The sequence below is a fragment of the Letharia columbiana genome, assembly GCF_014066305.1.
Source record: "Letharia columbiana isolate WasteWater2 chromosome Unknown Sc0000010_s0, whole genome shotgun sequence".
In the NCBI taxonomy this organism is placed as follows: domain Eukaryota; kingdom Fungi; phylum Ascomycota; class Lecanoromycetes; order Lecanorales; family Parmeliaceae; genus Letharia; species Letharia columbiana.
The window spans coordinates 610187-632868 of NW_023501047.1; the positions used below are offsets into that span (position 1 = coordinate 610187).

Genomic DNA, 22682 nt, shown 5'->3' on the forward strand with positions numbered 1-22682 from the left:
TCGTGATCTCGAAGAACCTGAGGTAGTAATGGGCATCTTACTTGTGCTGGCTCTAGGCAGCAGTTGGAGTTGCAGCGGGCAAACTCCCTGGCGTTGAAGCTGAGATTCTCCCTGCCTTTATGTCCGCTGGTAATCTCCTCCAGGGTCTCTTCATCTCGTCCAGCGTGACCCCAGCTTCCACTTTCGTAAGGCCCATGACAGGTGGATCCCCCTTCTTCACGAATTCATACAGTCCTGGCCCCATTATTAGCATAAAGATCTTCAATTGCAAATGGCAAAGAAGAGACTTATGATCATACCGGGCAACTTATTCCCTGCTAACCTCATTGCATCTCTGACCACCTGCTCATGGAGCTCTCCACTGATCTCGAACACGATCTGTGATACTGCGACCCTTGCAGCCCAGTAGTCAAAACTGCCTTTTCCCTTGCCCATCCTGCTCTCATTTCCACTACTATATACTCCGGTATTCGCGGCTACTCTGGTATATAAACGATATCTCTCCCCTCGTAATCTTTTCTTAATGGCTTCTGCACCAATAGCCAATTGTTGAGATGATATTCTTCGGTCATGATCTCGCATGCGCAAGCCGTAGTCGCCCCATACCACTGTTGTGCCTCGGGTTGAGCCGCCAGTGGGGACCCGGCAGCGCCCCTTTCGGTTTTTCTGAGTATGGCCACGTTTCGGAATCAGCCAACTCTGGGCATGTGAAGTAGCTGAGAAGGTGCGAATGGCCGAAGGAGTAATCGAGCAAGATGTGGAGAAACCTGCGAGATATGAGTATCAGAAGTGGGAGGCGGAAGTGGATGCAAAAATCAAATCTTACGGAAAGGAAACCGAGCTGATGAAGGAACTGTTCGCAGCGAGCAAGGCGACAGTACAGGCAGTGATCGAGGCTTCATTGTGAATATCAATCGTTTGATTGGGGAGAGAGCGAACTTTCTCTCGACAAGGCAGCAAATTAGCGTGTGCACAAAGCTCCGCAATTCTTGGCGCTGATCTATGATAAACGCGAAGCGCGTCTCCAATACTGCACAATTCAGGCGTCATCACCTTGATGACCGTCTACCTTTTTCTCTGATCTATTAAGTAGCCAGACAATATGCCCCCAGATATCAGAAGCTTCTTTGGTAGCAAGGGAGGCCAAGGTACTGCTTCCAGTCAAGAACAATCAGCATCCAAAGAAGCAGCTGTAAGTAAAGACACCCTTGCCAGAACTCCACACTTCTGTTCACTCCGGCAAGGGTTGTTACACGGTAGCTACGATTGATTGTTTTCTCATCTCGTTACTTAGTCCTCTGCCTTCCGGCCCTCTTTGTGCTCTTTCTCGCTTGAATAAGCCGTGGAGTGCATGCTAACCTGGCTTTCGCTCGCCCATAGATGAAGGACAAGAAACCGAAAAGAAGAGGTACGCTTCACAAGACTGCCAATGGCCCTGCTGTGGAAGCTCAAGTCAGCTAGGAAAACGAAAGGTCCTCAGTGACAGCGATGATGATGTCCAGGTCCAGCCGGCCAAGAAATCAACACCCAAGAAGGTCCCCCCGCAGAAACAAGTGTGAGCTTGCAACACAAGCTTCATGGAAGTTTCAATTGCTAACGAACACTCTAGCCAGAGGATATCTCCCGTCGGAGAAGTCACCACAACGTCAGATTACTTCGCTTCTAGCGGCAAATCCAAGCCGACTCGCTCTACGCCAGCGAATTCGAAGGCCCATTCCGAGAAGAAGGTCCCCCAGGATGTGAAAGCGCCGTCCACAAAGTCTACGCCAAAAGCCAAAGCTACACCAGAACCCGCATCAGGCACAAATGGCAAGACGCCATCTCGAAAGAAGAGTAAGCCAGACTACGTGGAGGTACATGAGGACGAGGAAAGTGATTTCGATCCCAAGATCATCAAGGATGATGCCGACTCCGGAGAGGACATCTTTGTAGCAGACTACAAGACTGGAAGAAAAGACGCAGAAGATGCCTACGAAAGCGAAGACGACGAGGATCAAGTCGTTCAATTATCCCGGAGAACTCAAAAAGGAGGCAATGGAGCGTCATCCAAAAGGCATGCTAGTGCTAGCGAGGAGGACAGTGACATCCAAATGAAGGATATTCCAGAATACAGAGATTCCAAAAGCAGCACTAAGGCTTCGAGAGGGCGAAAACGAAAGTCTGTTGAATTGGAAGATGATGAGGAGGAAGACTTCGCGCAAGTCTCGAAGAAGGCAAAGGGCTCAAGAGCGAAGTCTCCAGCCAAGAAGGCTAAACCAAAAAAGAGCCGCAAGAAGGAAGAAGAGCCTGAAGTAAGAACAGCCGTTGATGATATTCTCGACAGTATCAAAACAGTCAGAGCGCCGACGCCGCCGCCTCGCGAAGAGGGGAAGAAGTTCAACTTTGCCGCTTTCAATGCAAACCGAACCGAGGCACCACTCTCTGGAGCGTCTGTCGAGCTCCCTGTTGGCCGCGAAAATTGTTTGGCTGGACTGACCTTCGTTTTCACGGGCGTACTCAACTCGTTAGAACGCAACCAGGGTCAGGACCTCGTGAAGCGCCACGGAGGGAAGGTCACCAGTGCCCCAAGTAAGAAAACAAGCTTTGTCGTGCTGGGTGCGGATGCAGGGCCCAAAAAGCTTGAGACCATTCAACACTTTGACCTCAAAACCATCAATGAGGAAGGATTATTTGAGCTGATCCGTAAGTTACCCGCTCACGGCGGTGATGGAAAGGCTGGGCAGCAGTATGAGGCAAAGAAAAAGCAAGAGGAGGCCAAAGTTGAGAAAGCTGCCGCAGATATGGTTAAGCAGGAGCGTGCAGAGGCCAAGAAAGCTGCAAGCATTACTGCTAGTCCTCAACCTGCTTTAAAAGGCGACATCGACGGCTCCACAATTTCTGATAGTCGCTTGTGGACTGTCAAGTACGCGCCCACAGCTATAAGCATGATCTGTGGCAACAAGGGTCAAGTCGAAAAATTGGAGGCTTGGTTGAGGGCATGGCCTATCAACGTGAAGAGCAAATTCAAGAAGCCAGGCAAGGAAGGGTGGGGTACGTTCCGTGCCATGATCCTCCATGGGCCCCCTGGAATAGGCAAGACTACAGCTGCTCATCTCGCCGCAAAACTTGAGGGATACGACATCCGCGAAAGCAACGCTAGCGACACTAGGAGCAAAAAGCTGGTCGAGACCGGACTGAAAGGTGTACTTGACACAACATCCTTACTTGGCTATTTTGCGGGAGACGGAAAGAAGGTGGATGCAGAAAAAAAAAGACTCGTTCTGATCATGGATGAAGTCGATGGCATGTCCGCTGGTGATCGAGGTGGCGTTGGAGCTCTGGCAGCGGTTTGCAGAAAGACCAACATCCCCATCATCTTGATTTGCAATGATCGAAGATTACCCAAGATGAAACCATTCGATCACGTGGCCTTCGACCTGCCTTTCCGGAGACCAACCGTTGATCAGATTCGTCAGAGGATCATGACGATCTGCTTTCGAGAGAAACTGAAGGTTCCTCCGAATGTTATCAACTCATTAATTGAAGGAAGCCACGCCGATATCCGCCAAGTCATCAACATGCTGTCGACGGCCAAGCTGGACCAAGATGCAATGGACTTTGACTCTGGCAAAGAAATGTCCAAGTCATGGGAGAAGCACGTCATCCTCAAGCCTTGGGATATTGTTAGCAAGATTCTCGGAGGAGGTCTCTTCGCTCCGAATAGCACAACGACACTGAACGAAAAGATAGAGCTCTATTTCAATGACCACGAATTCAGCTCCCTGATGTTGCAGGAAAACTATCTCGGAACCAATCCAATGTTGTCGAACACATACAGTGGTAGGGAAAAGAATCTCAAGATGCTCGAGCTCACGGACAGCGCGGCGGAGAGTATCAGCGATGGGGACCTTGTCGACCGTATGATCCACGGATCTCAGCAGCAATGGGCTCTCATGCCAACTCATGCTGTATTCAGTTTTGTGCGGCCTGCTAGTTTCGTCGCTGGTAGTCAAGCTGGAAGCCAAACTAGATTCACCTCCTGGCTAGGTAATAACAGCAAGCTAGGTACGAGAATTGGCATTCGCTGTCACGCTCCACGTCATGCTAACAACGTTCGTCAGGCAAGCTTATGCGTTTCGTCAAAGAGATACAAGGTCACATGCGCCTTCGAGCTTCTGGTGACCGGCACGAGATCCGCCAGCAGTACCTTCCCCTGCTATGGTACCGGCTTGTGAAGGAGCTTCAGTTACAAGGCAAGGATGCATTGGGGAGCATCATCGATCTTATGGACAGCTACTACCTTACGAAAGACGACTGGGATGCAATACTGGAGCTTGGTATTGGTCCGATGGACATGGAACAGATCAAGATCGATACACAGGTCAAAGCCTCGTTCACGAGGACATACAATCAGGTGTCACATCCTCTTCCCTACATGAAGGCAAGCTCAATCGTTGCCCCAAAGAAGAAGAGCAAGGAGAGGCCAGACATTGAAGAGGCTCTGGATGAGTCGGATTCGGGGGTGAGCTCTGGCGGCGAGGAGGCAATTCTCGATGATGATGAACCCCTGGATCTGAAGAAGGACAAGTACGTTGCAGCTCCGAAGAAAAAGAAGCAAGCAGCGGCCAAAGGAAAGAGGGGGGCTGCGAAGGGAAAAGGGAAAGGAAAGGCCAATGAGGAGAGTGACGAGGAGCTGGACGATGAGGATGATGGGAGCGAGGACGTCAAGCCTCGAAAGGGTGCCGGTACAAAGGGGAAGGCGAGGTGGAAGAAGTAGGAATGCGGATGCTGTGCTGGAATTGCTGCACGGAGGTATGGGTGAAGCAGCTACTTCTGGCTCTATTGATGAGCTGAACTTTGTAATCTCTCGCTGCCCGCGCGTACATGTTTGCATATGCTAAGAGCATCCAATAGTAGCTGCAGGCGATGGCTATCCACGTCCCCCTTAGAGCCAAGGCGACATCTGAAGTGTTTGTTTTGTGGTAGCCTTGTTCTGTGCGTTGGAGCCTTGTTCAAGAGTCAGTCGATTGCGCAAGCCGTGGCGCTATTGCCGCTTGAGGCAATCCTTGATGACCTTCGCCCATGGTGGCCCTGAGTTGCAGGACGGATTTTTGGATTTGCTCTCACGACATGCGGCGCGGCATCAGCGATGGCGTTTGAAGAGCTCCATGAATCGCGGTGGGCCGAAAGTTCCCACGGAAAGGATTTTTCGAGTAGCTACTTATTGCTGCAGCAGTACAGACGGATCCTTTTCGCAATCAGACCCTTAGAGCGAGGCTGTGCCCTTCCCCCTCCCCCTCTACCGGGTCCTCCATTCTATTCGTTTGCAGAAGATGTTCGCTGTTAATTACGAGTACATTAATCAGGAAGACAGAGTCACAAATGCTTCGATTTACCTCTGTCGTGAACCAACACCACTGTGCCTTTTTTGCAAACATCTAGCATACGGGTGATGTTGAATAATAATCATGGATGACAGGGGAGCAGAGTTGAATTGCGAAGGCGCTAATGGAGGGGACGAGGGGTGGCTGGTGGTGGTGGAGAGGCCGACGAAGCTTTCAGAGTCTGAAACATGACGCTTTGATGCGAATGATTGCTTGCTAGGGTTTGAGACTGAACATTTGGGGGTCGCTCGGGGGGTGGTGCTTTAGGGTTCCTTAGGGTTCCTTAGGGTTCGAAGTCAGGGAAGTTAGGGTTCGAAGGCTCGTAATAAATGGTCCACTCACAGTCATCCCTTTCCCTTTTCTCGCCTACTAAGTATCTTACCTACCTTAAGAGCAATAGACTACTCAAGCCGGTTTTTAATATTGGGCCACTTATCCTTTCTAGGAAAAGCGATTCTTTTTGCATCCCAAACAACTTGTCAACGAACAATCATATGAAAACAAAAGTGATATGAAAGATACTCTGCTAGCTACCCTCTATATCTTTATAATAGAAAATGTCTTCGAATTGATTCTTGTTATCGAGTTGTGAAGTGGGAGTTTATAGGCGACTTTACTTAATTAAGTTAGGTGGCCCAATATCAAAAACCGGCTTGAGTACCTTACCGTGCTTACGTATTTAATTTAATTTAATTCCCGTGGAAAAAAGAAAAATCCTAAAACACCAGCCATGCCGCCCACGCCGCCCATGCCTCGTACCTGCAGATGATGACAACTTTACCGTACAATTAACTAGCTATAGCATTCGCAGATCTCGCAATGGCAGGCTGGCAGCATGTAATGGTCCATCCGGGGCTGTGGGGTCAAGGGTTCCTCCTCACCTTGACTGGCCTACCTTCCCCCTTCCCCCTTCCCCCTAGCATTCTTCCAACTGTTGGACGCCACTCCATATTCACTCAGATCTCCGACTTGCCCGAGATACCGTACGTCGTCAAGAATCTACCCCCATCACTTCCACAACACTTTACCCCCAATATACCAAGAGTCTCGGACGTCGCGCGCTGCCTATGCTCTCGCCAACGGGACTGCAAGCGGTGATACGGGCGTCGCGCTGGGCTACTTGATTACTTCACCGCTTTGACTTCTGTCAGAGTCCGCAAGAATGGGCTTCGACCGCTGGAGCGGCTCGTCCGCCACGAGCCCAGAGATGAAGACGCATTTTGAGCCCATGGAGTACGATGAAAGGAACCACAGCATTGCTCCATCCACCAGGAAACTTTCGCTCAACGCAGCCGATCTCATGCGCCGCAACGCATCTGCCAAGTTGGCCAACCCCTTGGCTGGCATAAGTCATGCAAAACTGGAGGAGATGGGAGCAACATACGCAAGGAAGCATCACATTGGGGACGAAGAGGATGTCAGGGCTTTCCGAAAAGGCGCCGTCCTTGCCCAAGACCCTCGCAGATTCGCCCAGGTTCAGGGTCTGACAGGAATGGAGTTGGATGTACTTCAAAAGGAGTTCGACAATCGCTGGGCCCAGCCTAAGCTCATGTATATTGTCATCATACTTTGCTCCACCTGCGCCGCCGTTCAAGGAATGGGTCAGTGACATCTATCTGCCATCATGCACCAACCTTCCAGCTGACCTGTGAGCAGACGAGGCCGTTGTCAACGGGGGCCAGCTATTCTACAGGTATCAATTTGGTATTGACGGCAAAGATCCGCGCTCAACATGGCTTACCGGCTTATTGAACTCTGCTCCTTACCTTTGTTGTGCCTTCATTGGATGTTGGCTAACCACGCCTTTTAACAACCTCTTTGGTAGAAGGGGTACTATATTCCTTACTTGCGTCTTCTCAGCTCTGGCTTGCTTCTGGCAAGGGTTCGTTAACACCTGGTGGCACATGTTTATTGCGAGATTCTTCCTCGGATTCGGTATTGGCCCTAAATCCGCAACGGTTCCTATATACGCTGCGGAGACATCTCCGCCGGCGATTCGAGGTGCACTGGTTATGCAATGGCAGATGTGGACTGCTTTCGGTATCTTCTTTGGATACGTCGCAGATCTCGCATTCTACAGCGTGCCTGACCCACCAGGCATTGTCGGGCTGAAATGGCGTCTGATGATGGGATCAGCCATGCTGCCCGCGCTCATCGTCATCGCTTTCGTCTTCATGTGCCCCGAATCTCCACGTTGGTACATGAGCAAGAACCGGCATTACAAAGCATACCAGTCTATGGCCAGGTTGCGATACCAGAAAGTGCAGGCGGCCCGAGACGTCTACTATATGCACACTCTGTTAGAGGCTGAAAGGGAGATCGAAGCAAACCAGGGAAATCCACTGCTCGAATTGGTCAAGGTTCCTCGGAACCGTCGAGCGATGATAGCTTCTGAGATCGTGATGTTTATGCAGCAGGTCTGTCACGGCCGGAAATCTTTCTGGTGAAATATCTCACTAATATTGACATAGTTCTGCGGGGTCAACATCATTGCTTACTACTCATCCCAAATCTTCTTAGATGGTGGGTTCTCGCCCATATCAGCCCTGACTTCGTCTCTCGGATTTGGACTAGTGAACTGGCTTTTCGCCATTCCCGCGGTCTACACTATTGATACATTCGGACGGCGGAATCTTCTTCTGACAACTTTTCCGCTCATGTCAATCTGCATGTTCTTCACAGGTTTCAGCTTCTGGATACCAAAGGATACCATGCATACCACCAGAGTCGCCTGTATATCTCTTGGTATTTATCTCTTCGGCGTTGTCTATTCACCAGGAGAAGGTCCAGTGCCATTCACCTACTCAGCAGAAGCCTACCCACTCTATATTCGGACGGTTGGTATGTCCCTTGCGACTTCTACGACTTGGTTCTTCAACTTCGTTCTCTCAATCACCTGGCCCAGTCTCCAAGCTGCTTTTACCACACAAGGCGCCTTCTCATGGTACGCCGGCTGGAACATCGTGGGGTTCTTTCTGGTGCTCCTGTTTATGCCCGAAACAAAAAGCAAGACGCTCGAGGAATTGGACCAGGTGTTTTCAGTGCCGACACATATCCATGCTGCATATGGCTTGAGACAGATTCCGTACTTCTTCCGGCGGTATCTGCTACGGCAACACGTTGAGCCGGAACGTTTATATGACAATGAGGATACGGCAGAAGACAAGGACTTGGGCTATGACGATCCTGAGAGTCACACTTAGTAGGACGTCAAGCACCGGTACGGGATGAATTGTACTGAGTACTTTGGTTAAATGGAGTCAAAGGAAAGCTGGTGGACGGTGTCTGGCGTTTACCATGTCATGTTATATACCACTGTGATTACCTCTGCAAAGCTGAAGCTTTAGCAACCCTTACACTATATCCGCTGCATTGAACAAGGCATCATTCTGTATATCGGAAATATCCTGATGAAAATGGTTCTATCAAAGCGCAAGGGTGAGAGGGTGAGTTACCCCGAGTCTCCGCGCCTGACAACTCTTCGAAGTCTGAGGCCCACGAACAATTTTTCTGAATTTCCTGCATTGACAAAATTGTCGGCCACTGGTGGTGGAATGCCCGAACAGTGACAGATTCTCAGGCATGAAACCCAAACACCCGAACACATGCGAATATTATTGAAATAGGAGATTCAAATGGTATTGAGCAAGGGACGCACGAGCCAGGAGACGATAACTCACGTCGCGTTGTTCCTTCCTGCGATGTCCATCTTATCCATACATGCCGCATCTGTTTCACATATGCAATTGTTCTCTTGGGTGAGGACCCACAACAGGATTGAAAACTTTCGCTCAGGGTGCTCGGAGTCCAAGCATGACTTTCGGATCCATGCGATTAAAGCCAGCAGCATTCCGTACTTTTCTAAAGCCATCATGGATGCCACGACAGTCCTTGGTACTTCTGTTGGAGTACCTCATGCAAAGCTCCCCCATCCTCACAAAGATTCGACAGCGCCAGTGCCTTCTCAGCCCAAAGCCTGCACGGCACATCTTGCGAAGTACAATAAAAGTCAATTGCGCGATTGAAGGTCGTTGTTGCAAGCCATTCGAGTTCTTCTGGTGGATACGGCTTTGACTGCTGTAAGGGTGACGAAATCACCTGTATCAGGTCATCCGAACTACATATCGAAGGAGTTGAGTCTCTCACCTTTCTCGCGTCTTCTGCGATAGTCACAGCTTGGTCGAGAAGCTGCACCGCTATGTCTCTTTCCGAAAGAGCCAATGAGAAGAGACATCTGATCCACCTAGAAAGCTTGTCGGTGCCGCCGTTATTGTGCTGCCAGGTGATGTTGATAATTTGCTGCAAAGGCATGAGTATCTACTATCTAACGATACACGTCGAAAATGAAACATTTACCTGTATCGTCGTGATCATTACTGTTCTAAGTGTCAGGTCAATTGGGCTTGGACAGTTACTAGGGAGGCTTGCCGTCACCTGGTGCTTCAGAAGAAAGCGTGATGTCTGCAAATAAACCATATATTTTTGGATCTTCAAAATCTTGGGATTCCTAAACCCGCCTTTTAGCTGTGTGTCCAAACATTGCCATCGAATTTACACACCTTGATGATCTGATCCAAGCTATCCCAGGCTTTGAGCCGTGCGGCTGCCTCGTAATCAAAAGCCAAAAGACTTGCATACTTGTGCTGCAGGTCGCCTTTAGCGCCTCCCTCCAACCTGTTGACTTGGCCTTTTACGTCGACTCGAAAGTCATCGATCACCTTGCGCACGTTGGTATAGTGTTGGAGCTGACAACAGTAAGCTTAGAAAGGTACTAAGGCTCTAGTTTGATTACCTGGTGTTCTACATTATCTTCGCATCGGGCAAGCACAATCAATAATGAGCCGCACAAGAAATCGCAGAAAAGTCTTCGGAGAGACAAGTCTGCTGTCACGTTGAGGTCGATGGCAGCGGGATAGAGCCCAATGAACTGCACGATCATCAGATTTGAAACATCCGACACTTGTTTGACTTACTCTAAGGCAAGATTGCACGAGCCGCAATGTTTGTTCTGGACTCCAGCTCGTGCAATATTTGAGAGCCAGATTATAAGTGTTTCTTGAGAACCAATCAAGCTCTGCCAGCGAGAAGAGGTCGTTCGCGGCACTGCGCCTTGAGGTTCTTGCCTGGGCAGCAGCTTGGAAGCGTCAGTATGTGGCACGCTACAAACATCAGACGTACTAACCACCCTCGAAGAGCTTGCATATCTCATCAATGCAATCTGTGACGTGTGAGGGAGGATTTTCGAGTTCACGAATGAGAAGACGAGCGGTGCATCTGGAATCATTAGTAAATGAAATTAGGCTGAGAGTCATTGCTTGCATACCGAAGCAAAGCTGGAAGGTGAATTTCATTGGGAGCGTTATAACTGTATTTCTCAAGGACCCGCTGCAATGAGTTTATTATCTGAAGGTGGTCCCCCGTCTGTTGCGCTTCCAGGACACATGCATAGAGCAAAGTAGCGTCCTTAGTTGAGGCAGTGCAGATGGTGTCAATGCATTCGGCAGCTTGTCATCGTCAACTCCACTCATCCCTAGAAAAGACGGGAACATAGTCACCTAGTCCTGAGTCACGACATCTCAGTGCGACCTTGTAGAGCACGTACATGGTTGACGGATCCTTCTTGTTGGGGGGCGACATTTGCGAATACACCTCTCGGGCTTTCGCTTGGTCTGACATGCTCAGAGCGCAGAGTATTAGCTTCCTGAGAGCAAGTTAGGTATCATTTCATCACAAGGGCATTTAGACGTATCACCTTTGCAACTTCCCAACGTTCACTTCGCCGGAACTGCGAAATACTGGATGCAATGAAAGCCGGCACCAAGCTTCGGCAGTGTCATATGTCTCGTGATTGTAGCTCGCTTCTATGCGCTTCCACAAAAGCTACGGGCGTCAGCACAAGGTCTGCAAGTTTTCTATCGCACGTACTATCTGCGCTGCGTGCGTCGCATGGGGGCTTAGAGCTTTGGCAGCGCTATGAGCCAGGGCGTCAAAGACCTCGCTTAGTGAAGTCAGAACATCCAAGATATCTGTAGAGTTCGTGCAATTCCAGATGATGGTGATCAATACTTTCTCAATCCATTTCGTTTCTTCTGCACCTAGCAGTCTTTCGGAGAGGAGCGTGACGAGCACGTGGTGCGCCATGAGCGGACTTCGAGAACTAAGCTTATGCACATGATGTAATATGGTCTTGACGTTCATGTCGGTAAGATAGACCGTGCAGATAATCTTGTGGAGGATGTCGCAGTAATCTTGGGCGGAGTGGGAGGCATCAGTCGCAAAAACTTCGAGCTTCAGAAGTAGGACGACTAGTCTATCCCCACAGTCCAGCTCCAGTTCGCGAACAATGTTCCATGCTTTGTCTTGGCTGCCGTCACTCTCTAGGTTCAGAAGAGCTCTGGCCATGCTGTGCATGATGCTGATCCGAAGCTCTCCAGCATCGCTACTCAGCAAGTCCTGACTTTGGTTCAAGAGTATGTTGTGGGCCCTTTCCAGCCAATGTACGGCCTCAGCCCATTGGTTATTCTTGCTTTGACTGCCACCGATTTCGAAGAAGAGATCGGCAAGCTCCTCCGCCGAAGAGAGTTCAAGATTGTTCGTATCAAGATTCACTTTGTTCAGCATGAGCTTTGCAATATCGAGACGACCTTGCCGCCACGCCTATAAGTTCGTCAGTGAGGCTAATCCCTCCACTGAATTTTCCATAGGTAGCCGGAAAGACTCACCAGAGCAACCCTCAAACTCAAGTATTCATTTAAAAGGCGACTGACAAGCCGGCCGTGCTCCTGCGAAGTTACATCTCGGCAGCACTTCAGCCTCTCCTCGTAGAAAGCAGCTCGTTCGACAGCTATTTCAGCAAGACTCAACTGGCGGTTGTCTGCTCTAACATGAGCTGAGTGGTGAGACGATGGCTTGAATCGATGATGGCTTACCCAGACAGTACCTTGACGTCCTCAAGGAAGACTTTAGTACTCGAAGATCATCTGGCGCCATGTCAGCCCCCACTCGTAGTCTATCTTGACAAAATTGGATTGGTACTTGAAGCGGAACCTTGGGTGCATCGTTGAGCGCAGTCGAGAAGAAGAAAAGCGAAGACGCGAACTGTCTTGGTCAGCATGAGCAAAAACGCCTTGAAAGTGAATCCTTGCCCAAGCAGAGCAGTTCCCCATCTTCGACTGTGTTCTTGAGCTTCGAGGATAAGTTCCAGAGTCTAGTCCCGCGCTTGTCAAGATCAACCCGTCTACAGGCTGCTAAAGTATTACGGATCGAGACTGCGGTTTCAATTTTATTGTAAATATCCGCTGGTAGAGGCTTTTCAGGACTGGCAGAAGTAAGATATTCTTCGAGGAGCTTCGCAAACACTATACGTGCAAGTCGCTGATTAGCTAGTCCTCGAGCCAGTAAGTCCCGCAATAGAACTGACCGAGGATCGAGTGCAACGCATTCTCCTTTTCAGCTCGTTTGATAACTGGTGCCATCGTATTCGCTTTGCTGGAATAGCATGAAATCACGGGAGTCAAGCAGGCTTAGAGTTCGATGCGGCAAATGCTACCAAAACGGCTTGGCGTTCTTATTCGAGTATCAAATGCAAGATCAGTATCAAACACCAAACGTCCACTGACCAAAACCCGGACAGAGAATGTGCTCCAAAGGTATACGCGGCCAGTCTTAGCAATTTCAACCTCGCGTTTCGAAAGACAGGCCTATTGACTCCCACGCTATGCAAAAACAAGAACCAAATCATATCCATCATACAGTTTCGAGTGCGTTTCCTCATCAGGAGATTCAACAGGCTTATGTCTTCCTCGGGCCCTGAGGGAGAAAGTTGCCCACTATCAGAGAAGGACTATCTCAGCCATCAGCACTTTTCCGCACAGAATAATGCGGCAACCTTACATATTATGATTGTCTCGGCGGATCGTGAAAGAGAAGCAGCACTTTATTTCGGGATCAGAGGCCTTAAGGTCTGGGTTCTTTAAGGAACAAGTTGTCAACATAGCTTTTTGCGAATTGTCGAAAGCGATGGCGAGAAATTTGTCCCAGTAGCTGACTAGGTCTTTCTCCACAATTATCTCATGAAGAGCTAGCTTGCCCTGAAAGACTTCGTCAGCCGGACCTGAAGTATTCATATGACGTAGCTACTTATACTTACATCCCTAAGCTTCTCGATCGGAACGTGTATAAGCTCCGCCATTTCCTTATTGCCTCGGAAAATCTCACCCGTTCGTCTCCAACAACAGGCGGGTATTGCCATACTTGCAAACACCCGGTCATATTCCATCAAGCTCCTTTCAAACCACATCTCTACGAACGTCAATTCCATATCCGTCAGAGACTGCATGCGCTCGCGAAATTTGGGTCTGAACTTGTCCAGTTGGCGCAGGATTCGCTGACGAGATGCTGGCTGCATATTCTGATCCATGTAGCGATGCAAGCGTGCATAGCCTTGAATGTAGTTGAAAGGCCTAAGCATGCCGGCATTGTACTTGGCCATGAAGACTTTGTTCATGCGTTCCTCAGGAGTATCATTACCAGAGGGATCGGCTACGGTCATGTAGTATTTCTCCTCCTCTTTGTCGGTGGGTTTGACACTTTTTGGGCGCGATATGCCAGTTTCTAGTCCTAGAGGGCCCTGGATTAGGCCAGAGGCCTGGGTCTGCTGTGAGTTCAACAAACTTTGACCGCTACCACCATTGAGACTGGCCGCTAGAGTATTGCTCAATGATGTGTCTGAACTGAGCGCTTGAATCTCGTCGTTCGGGAAGACGGTTGGATCATCAAGTAAGCTACTGCTTAGAAACTCGTTGAGAAGGTTATACTCGTTGGTGATGTCAGGTGCATTGAACATATAGGATGGGTGAAAGCTATGCATATCCGAAAACTGATTTTGATTTCCGAGACTCCAATCGCCGTAGCCAGGAACTTGTTCAGTCAGTGGGTATAGTCATAGGATGAGAGGACTTGGTATGCTTCTCACATTGCTGATTCTTGTCTCCGAAGACCTGGCCCTGGCCTTGAGAAATAGGATCTGACGACTGCGGCAAGAATTGCGGATTGTCTGCCTGACTATCCGGTGCTGCTGTCCTTGTGATTACATTCGCGCCGGAGTCGTGCAGCGCCTGGTGACCCAGTTGCTGCTGGTCAACAGAAGGACTTAGCATGTACGGCAGAGAATTTTCCTGCTTGACAGCAGCTCCGCTATTTGACGTGGTGTTGGCTTGATCATTCTTCATCCCCTTCCCAGAGTCTCGTTGTTCATCGTGACACAAATGGCCAATGCTCCGTTTCACGCATCTGGCACATGGTCGATCCTATAGCCCATCATTACTACCTGTCCTCAATGTAGTCCTGGGGCTCCTGGTAGGAGGCCTATCGAAGCATTATTCTTACCAGATCGCAGGTCATATGCTATGATCGCCATAGCAAAACGAAGATCAGTCTCATGTTCGGATTCTCGTTGGGGCGAATGCCATGTCATATAGCTGAGGGAAGGTCATGCTTGGCTTGGAGTGCTGAGGAGGATTATGGCTCACCGAGCGCCTACAATAGATGCATGCTTTTCGCATGCCATATTAGCATTTGGACTGATGGTGTATGGGGACGCCCTTTGATCATACCCACCGTGATTCACTTTGCGCCTCTTCTTCGGGCTCGTATGGTCCGCCTGTGGAGAGATTGTGCGCTGCGTCTTTGAACTTTCATCTTTTGACGCCATCGTAATGTCGATCGGTCTTCCATTACCCCGTTTCCCGGTAGGCCTAGAATTGCGCTGACAACAATGCAAAGGTTCGCCGTTGATGTTTGGCTGTCATTGGGGTGATTTGTAGCCAAAGGGATGGGGTATCGACGATTGTTCAAACCCAAAATAAGACCCAACACCAACTCTCGATTTCTTCAAACCATTCGGCCATGTCTTGCGAACTTGTAGCACTAAATTTCTCCATGCGACTCGTCCCAAACCACGTAAAAGGCTAGAGTATGTTTTGTTTAGGAGACGCGTTTCTGTCCACCAGTCTCCAGAGCGTTCTCTACGTACGGTACCCTACGCTTCCTTGTGCCTTCCAGCCTTACTCCTCGGCCTCCTTTCTCGAAGGACTTTTCTTACTATGGTAAGCTTTTCGTTTTTACCTCGATGTCGCTGTACGGATCGTATAGTCGGCTCATATTTGTGCCAGGGGAAACGCAAAAGCATTACTTGTGTAAGGAAGAGACCCAAAAGGACCACCATGTTGGTGGGATCTTCTGTGAGATCCGCGACCGTTGGTTCGTCGCCTTCAGTGTCTCCAGTGTCAGCCAAAACTCCACGGCCTAGACCACCACTTTCAATACGGAGTCCGCCGTCTGACAACTCCCTGTTAAGGAAGCGGGAGGCAGATAGATTCGGCAGGCAGCGTAAGAGAGCCTGTCTAGCTCTTGTATAACGTCTAAGCCACTCATAGGACCAGGATTGAAAGGCGACGGGTTTATGAAATCAAGGGTGAAGCACGTATCCCAAAACATCATACGTTCGAAATGGACGGTTCTAGATGGAGACGCTCAAGCGAAGGTAGAAGAGCTGTTGCGCTCAACAGAGCTACCAGTCCTTGCTAGTTACTCTTCGGAGCAACGGAAAATTGTAGCACAAATAGCTCTACGGTCTATCAACGGAACGTGAGTAGCATCCTAGGAGGGTGCTTTGCCGTGTTGCTAATCATCATCTAGGCTGTGCAAATGCCTTCCGCGGATGCCATTTCCTCCAAAGACTAAGGAGATACATTTTGATTACGATACACTTGTGAAAGATAATGTAGGCTTAAGGCGACTATCATGGACGTACTAATACTGATACTCACGTAGCGCGATCTGCAGCAGTCATTAGCTACTTCAGTGAAGTCCAATTTGTCACTTGTCAATGAAGTCGAGAAGCAGAAGCTTGCTCTTTCGTCAGAACGGCACGAACTTGAGGGTCTTGGATCCGCAGACCGAAGAGTGGTCGGCTGAATCAAGCAGTGGGGGATGCGGCTGCATTGATATATCGTGCACAGATGAACAGGATCTTTTCGTGAGGGAAATGCTCCAGGGTCCAGTGGAGCAAGTATCAAGTGGAACCATATCATCGAAAAGAGCGACAAGTGTCCCCCGAAAGGAATGTTCACACCGGGTTCGTGCCATACCTTGTGACCTGCCCAAGAGTGAGGTCTTCGAGACGAAAATGCAGACACTATCGATTCGCCGCGCTGGATCAACTATCACCCTGGGCTCAGTTCGCCGGTTTATGGTGTTCAATTTAGTTTGTGACTGCGAGCTCATTGATGTTTCCATGCACCAGCACCCCGTGTGCAGCAGGGTGCAAGTCTTCTCTATTTCGAAAATGGGCCTGACTGTTGAAGACGATTTGTCTCTTCAAGAGATATAGGTGGATAGCATGACCATGTATCATTGCAGGAGCTTCCCATGTTTGATTTGAAGGCGGTACTGCCCTTCTGCAGATATTGCTCCAGGTCCCATCACATTGAAAACTTTTCATACACTTGGTCTTTGGCCAGACCACGTAGTCTAGACAATGATACTCTTGAAATATGACACATGGGGGCCATGTTGAGAAAAACGCGATGGCGTAGTGCTTCTCTCTACTGTGATGTAGGTATGGTTGTTCTGGATATCTCTCAAAACATTGACAAAACTGCTCTCGATCTCTCCAAGAGAGAGTTTGCACTGGTGTTGAGCCTACTCGAGTGTTGGTCTTCTACCTGAATCTCTTCTTCACGGCCATCCGTAAATGACGAGCAGTCCTGAAAAGATGAGTCCTTGTCCAAGACTGATTTTGGTTTAATGATTCCCATACGATCCGAAGACCATAAGGAGTGGTCATGGTTATAGTTATCAACTAGCAAAAAAGAGATCTCGGATGAATCTGTTACAATACCAGCTCCTTCGGCTATCGCATACAATCCTTGAGAAAGAAAAAAAATTCCCTCAACTCTGGCACACCCCAAAATCAAAAATCAAAAATTTCAATTTTTCTATATAGGTTCTCAATTAGAATTAATTATAATTTAAAAAATTATTAAAATTTAATAAATAGAACATAGATTAAATTATAAAATTCTTAAAAGATTTAAATTATTCGTTATATTATAAAATAGAATAATAGTAAATTTTACGAAATACTCTTAATAGTATTTAGAATAAGTAAAGACTTATGAATTAAATTTATAAAGTTGAATTTTTCTAAGTTAAATCGAATTTTAGCTTTAGTTCTAAGTTAAATCGAACTCTAATCGCTTACTATACGTTTTTAATCTACTTCTATTATTATAAAATTAATTTAATCTATATAGTATATAGATATATATATATAAAGAGAGGCGCGCTAAGATTTAATTAGAAAGATATAATAATTACTTATAAAAAATAGAGAAAGAATTATATTCTTATAATAAGAAGTATTAAAATATTAAAAAGAAATAGAGATAATATATTAATTAGTAATATAAATCTTATAATATCTTTTATTATAGTAAAATTTTTCGAATAATAAAATAGCTATAAATATCGAACGATTTTAATTTATCTAAATATATATTATTTCGAAGTAATAATTTAATATAGAATTATAAAGAGTATATAATATAGAATCTTAAAGAGTTAAATCGTATTCTTAATAATAATAATCTTATTATCGCTTAATTTCTTTATAATATTCTTTATATTTATCTATTATAATTTCTTTTTTTACTTCTTAATATAATAGAGATAATAAACTAAGTTATAGTAATATTTTTCGCTTATTAAATAATAATTTAATATAAAATTATAGAGAGTATATAATGTGAAATCTTAAAGAGCTAAGTCGTATTCTTAATATTAAAAGTTTTATTATTACTTAATTTCTTCGTAATATTCTCTATAATATTCTTCGTTATATTCTTTATATTTATTTATTATAATTTTTTCTTTTATTCTTTAATATAGTAAGAATAATAGATTAAGTTATAATAATATTCTTCGCTTATTAAGTAATAATTTAATATAGAATTATAGAGAGTATATAATATGAGATTTTAGAGAGTTAAGTTTATTCTTAATATTAAAAACTTTATTATTACTTAGATTTCTTCGTAATATTCTTTATAATATTCTCTATAATATTCTTTATATTTATCTATTATAATTTCTTCTCTTACTTTTTAATATAATAAAAATAATAAATTAAATTATAATAATATTCTTCGTTTATTAAATAATAATTTAATATAAAATTATAAAGAGTATATAATATAAGATTTTAAAGAGTTAAGTCGTATTCTTAATATTAAGAATTTTATTATTACTTAATTTCTTTATAGTATTCTTCGTATTTATTTATTATATTAACTTCTCTTATACTAATTATATAGATTAATATAAGATTATAAAGAGTAAATTTATTATATTATTATTATTAATTATTATCTTTATAATATTCTTTATAGAGTTCTTTATATTTATCTATTATAGATCTTTCTATTATTTAATTAAATATAAGAATATCGAGAATAAATATATTTATATTAATGAAATTAGTAGAATTAATAGAATAATAAAAGAAGAATAATTATATAAATAGATAAAAGAATTATTATTCGATCTTAAACGTATTTAATATAATTATTATATTTAAATATTAATTTAATCTATTAATAATAGATTAACTTTTTTAAATTATATTATATAGACTTTATAATATATAAATAATATATAATATAGTTAACGAATTTTATTAAAGATTAAATAAAATTTAAATAAAAGCTAAAAAGAATATAAACTATTTAAAAAGTTATTATTAAAAAAGCTTATTAATAAATCTTATAATAGAGAAATTTTTAGATTATCTTTCTCTTATTTAAAAGCTTTTTCTTAATAATATTAAGAGACTTTAAAATAAAGTAATAAAGAATAAATTAAGAAGAAAAACGCGTTTTAAAAGATAATATCGCTAGATTAAAAGATATTATTATTAATTTAAAAGAAGTATATAAAGAAGAATAATAATTATAAATCTATTTAAATTTTTTTAAAAAAAATTTAATATATTTATAAGTAGTAATAGATAGCTATTAAGCTATAATCTCGATTATTAATAATAATAAATTCGCGAAAAGATAGTTTAGAGATATTAATAAAGACTTTAAAAGATAAGTAAAAGAAATATATATATTTAAAATATTAAGTAATCTTTAAGTAAGAGATATCGAAGATAATTATAATAAAATTAATAAAATTAATAGAATAATAAAAAAAGAATAATTATATAAATAGATAAAAGAATTATTATTTAATTTCGAACGCGTTTAATATAATTATTATAATATTTAAATATTTTAATTTACTAATAATAAATTAATTTTTATAATTTTTATAGCGTTAAAAAATATAAAGCGAGTTTTATAATTTAAGAAATTATAAAATAATTATATATATTATAAATTAAATACTTTAAAATATAAAACTTTTATATATAAATTTTTAATAAGAAAAGTATAAGAGAGTTATTAAGCTAACTTAGTCGATATAATTAAAAAATATAACAAACTTAAATTTATAATTAATTATATATATAAATTTAAGATTTTTAAGCTTAATTTTATTTTATTCTTTTATATATACTTATATAGAAAAATTAAAATTTTTAATTTTTAATTTTAAGATATATTAGAACTATAGAATTTTTTTTTTCTTAAGAATTATATAATTAAAGATAATAGAGCTAATAATTATTAGCTATTAATTATCTATTTTATATATATAAATATTTATATATTTTATAAATTAATTAATTAGTTTTTTAATTATAATTAATTTCTAATATATCTAATATTTTACTTTTAATAGAATTCTTACTATATATTTATAATCGATATTAAAATAGAATAAATTATACTTAATATTTATAAAATAAAGTATATATTTATTATATCTTATAAGAGAAGAGAAAAAAAGAGAGTTAGAGAGAAGATAAGAAAAATCTAATATCTCTATATTAATAAATTTTAGAAAACTAAAAAAATTATTATAAATACTTCTTATTAAAAATTAAAAATATATCTTCTTAAATAATTTTATAGCTACGACTTATTATAATTTAAAAATATTATAAATTATATTTATTATATTAATTAATTAATTAACTTAATTTTTAAATTTTTAAAAAATTCTAATTTAAATATTTTAAATAAAATTATAAAGTATAAAAAATATATTTAATATTAAAAAGTATCTTAATTATTTTATAAACGCTAAGACTATCTTAAAGAAATTAATTAAATTCTATAAAATTTTTATTTTATAAAATAATAAATAATTAGAATTCTCTATAAATTAAAAATTTATAGATTTAATATTTTTCTAATAAATTATAAATTTTTTAATATCGATATAAAGTTATTTTAGAAATTTTAATATTCGAATTTTTAAAAGAAAAATATTTATAATAATTTTTTAATTTTCTAAAACTTATTAATATAGAGATATAAAAAATTTAAAATTTAAGTAATACTAGAATTGATTAAAATAGATAATAAATTTTATATTTTATATTTAAATCGAGATATTTTATATAGTAATTTTAATTATAATTAAGAATTTTATATATATAAGATTTTTTATATAAATTAATATATATAAAAGAATAAGATAAAGCTAAATTAGAAAATTTTAAATATATATATATAATTAATTATAAATTCGAGTTCGCTATACTTTTTAATTAGATATTATTATAAAATATTTTAAAAATATTTATATAGTTATTAATATAGACTTAAAATTATATATATATATATTTATAAATTATATAAAATAATTAATATCTTTTATATTATATATATATATAAATTAAATTATAATAACTTCTTAATAATTAATAATAATATCTAGCTTTATTTTATAGAATATCTAAATATTATTAAAGATTTATATAAAATTTATATTAATATCTAATAATATAATATTAATTTAATTTTAAATAATCTTTTTTAATAGTTTCTTATTTATATTAATATAGCTTTCCGCGTATAATCTATATATTAAGCTTTAGATTTTATTTAATTTAAATTAAAAATCGCGTTAATTCTATATATTATATTATAAAAAATTTATAATTTAAATAAAAAATTTTTACTTTATTAATTTCGAAGTAGTTATTTATAATAATAATATAATACTTAAGATTTATTATAATTTATAAATAATTTAAAAATAGTATAATAATAATAGAATAAGAGCTCGTATTATATATAACTATTATTAAATTATAATATTAATCGTATATATTAAAATTCGCTAATATATATAAGAGTATTAATATACTATTATCTTTCTAAAAAATTATTATTAATAAATCGCTAGTATTAATAAGAAGATTAATATTAATAAATCTTATAAATAGATAAATATCTATCTTTCTCTTATATCTTTATATTCTATTTAAATCTAACTTTTATTTCGTTTATTTATATATTATAAATATTATCGAGTATATTATAATCGTTATAAATAAGAAGAGATATATTTTTATTATCTTTTTAGCTATTTATAAGCGTATTTCTATTAATAATAAGATTTTTTCTAATAAAGATATTATAATTCTACGTCTTAAGAATTAATTTTATATATAAGAATTTATTATAGTAACTAATTATAGCGTTAGAACTTATAGTCTTTCTAGAATTATAATAAAAGTTATCGCTAAAAATCTATACTATAAAATCTCTCTTACTCGTTAAGATATAACGTTCTATTTAAATATTTATATTATAAAATAAAAGAAATATCGATAATATACTTATTAGTTAGATATTATTATATTTATTATATTAAAATCTATATTATATTAAATAATTATAAATAATTAATAAACTATATTAATATAAATAAAGAATTATTAAAAAAAAATTATTTAAAGTTAAGTTAATATAACGCTTTAAATTAACTCTTATATATATTTATAATTATTAAATACTATTTAATAATATTAAAAATAATATATACTTAATAATCTTATATTATATAAAATAGTTTATATTTAATAATCTTATATTATAAAAAATAATTATTTATTATTATATTTTATAAAGAAGTATATAAAAAGAATAAAGATAATTATCTATTTATAATATAAAGTTATATTAAAACTATTTATTACTATAAGATATAATTATAATATCTATTTAAAACTTAATAATATAATAAAATATTAATCTTTTATTAATTAATTTTAATAAATAATATCTATATTAATTCTTTCGCTAGACTTATTAATATTATTATAAATTTATATATTAAAAAACTTATCTTATTTAT

At 40.4% G+C, this 22682-nt stretch overlaps 7 protein-coding genes across 7 annotated transcripts; 3 read left to right on the top strand and 4 right to left on the bottom strand.

Moving 5' to 3' along the window:
- Positions 1 to 52: 52 nt before the first annotated feature.
- HO173_004080 (uncharacterized protein) lies at positions 53 to 902 on the bottom strand (the record flags this gene model as incomplete). The annotated part of the gene is made up of 3 exons (XM_037306004.1): positions 53 to 234; positions 300 to 767; positions 827 to 902. 3 exons carry the CDS (start codon positions 900 to 902, stop codon positions 53 to 55), a joined length of 726 nt encoding a protein of 241 aa, XP_037167197.1.
- Positions 903 to 1102: 200 nt separating this feature from the next.
- On the top strand, positions 1103 to 4756 carry HO173_004081 (uncharacterized protein; the record flags this gene model as incomplete). Its single annotated transcript, XM_037306005.1, has 5 exons — positions 1103 to 1192; positions 1381 to 1408; positions 1462 to 1555; positions 1610 to 4044; positions 4101 to 4756. 5 exons carry the CDS (start codon positions 1103 to 1105, stop codon positions 4754 to 4756), a joined length of 3303 nt encoding a protein of 1100 aa, XP_037167198.1.
- A 1769-nt stretch (positions 4757 to 6525) lies between these two features.
- Positions 6526 to 8566, top strand: HO173_004082 (uncharacterized protein; the record flags this gene model as incomplete). Its single annotated transcript, XM_037306006.1, has 3 exons — positions 6526 to 6964; positions 7020 to 7780; positions 7835 to 8566. The coding sequence occupies 3 exons, from the start codon at positions 6526 to 6528 to the stop codon at positions 8564 to 8566; spliced, it is 1932 nt and encodes a 643-aa protein (XP_037167199.1).
- Positions 8567 to 9233: 667 nt separating this feature from the next.
- Positions 9234 to 9674, bottom strand: HO173_004083 (uncharacterized protein; the record flags this gene model as incomplete). Its single annotated transcript, XM_037306007.1, has 1 exon — positions 9234 to 9674. The coding sequence occupies one exon, from the start codon at positions 9672 to 9674 to the stop codon at positions 9234 to 9236; it is 441 nt and encodes a 146-aa protein (XP_037167200.1).
- A 103-nt stretch (positions 9675 to 9777) lies between these two features.
- Positions 9778 to 12838, bottom strand: HO173_004084 (uncharacterized protein; the record flags this gene model as incomplete). The annotated part of the gene is made up of 13 exons (XM_037306008.1): positions 9778 to 9870; positions 9923 to 10108; positions 10156 to 10290; positions 10337 to 10497; positions 10546 to 10637; positions 10687 to 10867; positions 10919 to 11064; positions 11116 to 11243; positions 11289 to 12020; positions 12086 to 12237; positions 12293 to 12461; positions 12537 to 12721; positions 12784 to 12838. 13 exons carry the CDS (start codon positions 12836 to 12838, stop codon positions 9778 to 9780), a joined length of 2415 nt encoding a protein of 804 aa, XP_037167201.1.
- A 316-nt stretch (positions 12839 to 13154) lies between these two features.
- On the bottom strand, positions 13155 to 15075 carry HO173_004085 (uncharacterized protein; the record flags this gene model as incomplete). The annotated part of the gene is made up of 7 exons (XM_037306009.1): positions 13155 to 13206; positions 13257 to 13453; positions 13513 to 14282; positions 14338 to 14671; positions 14751 to 14768; positions 14894 to 14916; positions 14982 to 15075. 7 exons carry the CDS (start codon positions 15073 to 15075, stop codon positions 13155 to 13157), a joined length of 1488 nt encoding a protein of 495 aa, XP_037167202.1.
- Positions 15076 to 15586: 511 nt separating this feature from the next.
- Positions 15587 to 16340, top strand: HO173_004086 (uncharacterized protein; the record flags this gene model as incomplete). The annotated part of the gene is made up of 4 exons (XM_037306010.1): positions 15587 to 15752; positions 15806 to 16010; positions 16062 to 16146; positions 16197 to 16340. 4 exons carry the CDS (start codon positions 15587 to 15589, stop codon positions 16338 to 16340), a joined length of 600 nt encoding a protein of 199 aa, XP_037167203.1.
- Between the last annotated feature and the right edge of the window lie 6342 nt (positions 16341 to 22682).